The 4719-nt window shown below is 36.1% G+C and overlaps 1 protein-coding gene across 1 annotated transcript in view; it reads right to left on the bottom strand.

Annotated features, from left to right (window-relative positions):
• Positions 1 to 503, bottom strand: part of LOC142645980 (uncharacterized) — a gene marked incomplete at its 5' end in the record, with an annotated part of 927 nt that extends 424 nt beyond the window's left edge. The window contains one exon of the mRNA XM_075823725.1: positions 1 to 503. This exon is cut by the window's left edge and continues 424 nt beyond it. Coding sequence (XP_075679840.1) covers positions 1 to 503 — 503 coding nt within the window.
• Between the last annotated feature and the right edge of the window lie 4216 nt (positions 504 to 4719).

The following is a 4719-nucleotide window of genomic DNA, read 5'->3' as shown; positions in this document are numbered from 1 at the left end:
AAAGGTTTTGTACATTGATCATATAAATGTTTCATGTGTGTATTAATCGTGTTCTGTGCTTGTTGTTGGATTAATTGTCTAAAAATATTGGTTCTTGATAGGTTTTGTATGTTATTGTATGTGTCTGTCTTCACTATAATTACATCTTTGATTAGAGGTGTGTTTGTTAATAAGTGTATTGTGTTTATTGGTGTGGATTTATATGCATTTAGTGTGTTCCTGAGGAGTGCGTTATCAAATGTACTGAGTGTTCGAAATGTGTTTTGATTAATTCTGTTGCTCCATATTTCAGAAGCATATAGTAGGGAGGGGATTACGAGACATTTATATAATATGTGTCTGCGTGTTTGTGTGAGTCCGTATTTGTGTGAGATGTGAATTTTAAGAATATTGAAATATTTATACAGTTGTGAAATTTTGTTGTGTACATGCTTGTCGAATTTTAGATTTGATGTGAAAGTAACGCCAAGAATTTTTGGATTGTGTGACGATGTTGATGTTGATCATGTGTTCGATGAAAGGAGGAGAACGGGCAATGGGGAGGACGTTGGATTTTTGATAATTGATTGGTATGCAGTTGTCATTAGACCAGTTGCTGACGGTGTTGGTGATTCCATTGATTTGTAGAGCCAGGTTGAGGACAGAACTACCGGATGCTATGATGGTTAGGTCATCTGCATAGGCTGTGCAGGTATACGTTTCTGAAAGTTTTTTGAGAAGACTGTTCATGATTATGTTCCAGAGGGTAGGAGAGAGGACTCCCCCTTGTGGGCAGCCACGTCCCAGTGGATTGTGAATGATGTTGTGATGATCGGTGATTATGTGGATGTTTCTGTTGTTAAGATAGTGCGAGACGATAGATTTTATATAAAAGGGACAATTTAGATTATTCATTTCGTTGAGAATTTTGCAGTGTGGTGCATTATCAAAAGCTCCTTTGAAATCGATGGAGATGATTGCTTTGTGCTTATGGTTTAAATTGTCGATATCGGTGATAATTTTGTTGAGAGCGGAGATTGACGATTTGTTGTTTCTGAATCCGTGTTGAGAATGATGAATGAGGTTGTTGGACTCAAGATGACGAACTAGAAAGATGTGTACGATTTTCTCATATAGTTTAGATAAGTGGGAGGTGAGGGAAATGGGTCTGTAGGAGGAGGGGGAGAAATGATCTGTTTTGTTGGGTTTTAAGATGATGCGTGTGTATGACGTGCGCCAGGTCGCTGGAAAATAACCGTACGAGAGACATTTTAACATTAACTGATGTAGTGCTGAGATCATTTGTGAAGGAAGGTGTTTGATCATGTTGTTGGTAATGTGATCAGGTCCTGGGGCTTTTTTTGGATTTAACTGATTTATGAGTAGTGTGAATTGGAATAGGGGAAAGGATAAAGGAGTGTTACTAGGGGGGAGAATAGGGGTGCAGAGTGTAGGATCAGAAGGGAAAAGGGAATTGGCGAGGGAAACGATCTCTTCTGGGGAACGAACGCTGGATAGAATAGGGGTGGTGTGTATTTTGTCTTTCAGCTTGTTCCTGATAAATTTGTATGTATTATTCCATACATTGGGGGATCTGTCCTCATTTTGAATGAAATTTTTCCAATCAGTCTCAGATTGTTGGGCTATAAGGGAGGTGAGCTTTTTTTTCAGATCGCAGTATTTTGTTCGGTAAATATTCTTTAGAATGGGATTAGTAGTTTTGTGTAGTTTGTTTTTGAAGCGTTTGGTGTCTTTGTGAAGGATACTGATTTCGTGTGTGCGGTAAATATTTCGCGTGTGTGTGTAAGGGTAGTGTTTTTTGATCGGGATTGTTTTGTAGGCGGTGTTGGTTATGATATTAGTGAGGTTAATGACACAACTTTCTATGTTTTCATGTGTGGTTGCATTGTCGATGTCATTAATTAGGGAGGTGATTTCATTGTTGTCAAAATTTTCAGAAAAAACATTCCAGAGGAAGTTGTTTTCATTAAATTTCCAGGTGGAAGGTTGAGTAGAAAATATGGGTTTGGGGACATTGATTGAGAATGTTTGGGGTGTGTGGTCTGAATAGGTAGGGTGAGGAAGTTGCTGAAAATTCTGCGCGAAGCGGGTAGCGTTGGGGGAGAGAAGTGTAATGTCTATGTAACTGCTACGTCCGTCATTGTGTTGGTAAGTGGGGTTAGGTGTAGTGAGGACAGTGAGATCAAAATGATAGATCAGTTCAAAGATTTGGGAGCCTCTGGGAGAGTCGGCGCTACTGTTCCATAGAGTGTGGCTGCTGTTAGAGTCTCCACTGATGAAAATGGGTGTGTCGTTGTGTTGGGAGAGGATGTTTTCGATGTGTTGAAGATGACCGTCAATTCTGCAATTGGGGGGGAGATATACTGAGAGAATTAGAAATTCTTGTTGATTTGAGGTGACTTTAATCGCACAGATGTCGCCGGATTGTATTAGAATTTGTTCAAATTTTATTGCAGTATTAAAAATTGCAATGATTGCTCGTGGACGGTCTAGTGTGGGGGGGCGAACGACGTTAGCAGTGTGTAGGGAAGGGAAGAGATGGTTAACATAGGAGGGTTCTTGTAAGAGAGCAATGTCAAGGTTTGATTTTTGTACGAGATCAACAAGCTCTTTGGCAGCATTTGTACTGCGGTTAAGGTTCAGTTGTATTATTTTTACAGGGTCCATGAACGAAGGTTAGGGTGAGGGAAGAGGAAGGCTGTGTATTAGGGGAGGGAGGGGTATTGTTAAGATTGTTGCTTGTTGATGTATCGGCAAGAGGGGGTTTATCAAAAAATTGAACTTTAGTGGAGTTGTCAAAGCATGTTCTATCCCACGTATTTTTGATTCTTTTACAGTAAAGAGGACAATGATCAGTTAATGCAGGATGATCTGCTGGCAAATTTTTCTCTGCGCAGTGGCAGCAATTGAAATATGAACAGTTTTTGATATGTATTGAAAATTCGGATTGTTGATTGTTTATACGCGAGGCCGAAAATGAAATGCCGCAATTTTTACATTTTTTATTACTCTGACTGGGACAGTCCTTTGTTCGGTGTTGAAAACTGAGGCATTTGCTACAGTGACCGAGAAGAAATATTTGTTCTGCATTGCACGCAGACCAACCAATAAACAAAGTACGTTGAAACAAAAGTTCAAAAACATGAGGAGAAACACACAGTATCGCGTCAAAGTAGTGTCGTTTCTTGATTGTGAATAGAAGTTGTGTGTGTGTGTGTATGGTATTGCACACCGGAATTTAGTCTCTCTCTCTCTCTCCTTCTATATTACTTCTGTTTTATTTACTTCGTTGATTTATCATCATCATCATCATCATCAAACATTGTCTTTAGAAAATCATCAAACGTTCATCCAAAAAGAATGAAAAAAAAGAAGAAATCCTTATATCAACTGTCATATTCTTTACAATTTGATTTTGTTGTAAAGTTTTGAAATGTAAAAAGATCATCCTCATGATCACCGTAATTTGATATTTTTTCTTCTTCTTTTGATATTTTTACCGAAACAACCGACCAAGAAGAAAAAAAAATCTTCAGCCATTTTTATGATCTTTATTTTTTAGTTTTTGGCAATTCCATTTTCCAAAAATTTATCAAATTCACCATCATTGAAGATAAAATGGTGCAATGAAAAAAATCAAAAGAAGCAGCGAACTAGTGATTTAAAAAAAGCAAACCACTAAAAATCCAGTGAATTGATTAAGACAAAGATATTTAAATGTCTAAATGTCTGCATGTATGTATCAAAATTTGGAATTTTAAAGTGTGCAAAAAAAACAAACAGAAAAGATAAGACAAGAAGCCGCACATAAAAACAGTTATTTTTTTCTTCTTCTTCAAAATGTTGATTGATCTGAAAAAAAATGATATTCAGCAAACACTGGTAGAATAATGTCATCATCATTTTTCATTTTGCCTTGCCTTGCATTCATGATACAAATGTTGCCAACAAATTAGCTATATTTAACATATGTGTGGATGGAAATGTTCAAAGCGACAAACAAAACAAACGGAAAGACAACAGTTAAACGATAGAAACCAGGCTTGAAGATTGGAAACAGAAAAAAAATCACTTGTTTTTTTCTATCAATTTATTCAACCAAACAATAATCAACCAACGTTTTTAATGAATACAATTAACCGAAAAGGAAAAAAAATGACACAAATTATCGTTTTTGAAAATGACATTTTGGACATAATATATATGGATGGAGAAACGAGTGTGACAAACAAACAAAAAAATTCATAAATCATTCTTTCGAGAGCAGAAAGAAGAAAAATCATCTTTTTTTTACCAAAAAAAAACAGGCAAACTCTGAACAACATTTGGATCATAAATTGACACACAGTGATTCAACCACAAGACATTTCTCTAAAAAATTCTAGTCTAAACATACACAGACATAGACACAATCTACCAATTAGTCCATTAATTAAAGCAGCAAAACAGTTTCTTCATCATTTTATGTTTTTGACTTTCCACCCTACTTCAGTTCCATTATCCACAACCAAAAAACAACAACACAGATGATCATTATCAAATTTACACCCCAAACACACAAACACACGAAACGAAATAATCAACGGAAATATGCAACTTGGATTTTTGAATTGCCAAAAAGACAACGAAAAAAAAATTCATCAATTTTCTTCTTTTGGAAAATAATTACTTTATTTTGTTAATTAATTAATAATTAGCAAGATTTTTTTTTTGATTACA

This window comes from Dermatophagoides pteronyssinus, unplaced genomic scaffold, assembly GCF_027571235.1.
Source record: "Dermatophagoides pteronyssinus isolate colony J.1.1.1.1 unplaced genomic scaffold, Derpt_VIB-CSIC_2022.12 sq0035, whole genome shotgun sequence".
Classification (NCBI taxonomy): domain Eukaryota; kingdom Metazoa; phylum Arthropoda; class Arachnida; order Sarcoptiformes; family Pyroglyphidae; genus Dermatophagoides; species Dermatophagoides pteronyssinus.
Note: the sequence above shows the minus strand (reverse complement) of the source record. Positions and strands in the feature narration are given on the sequence as shown.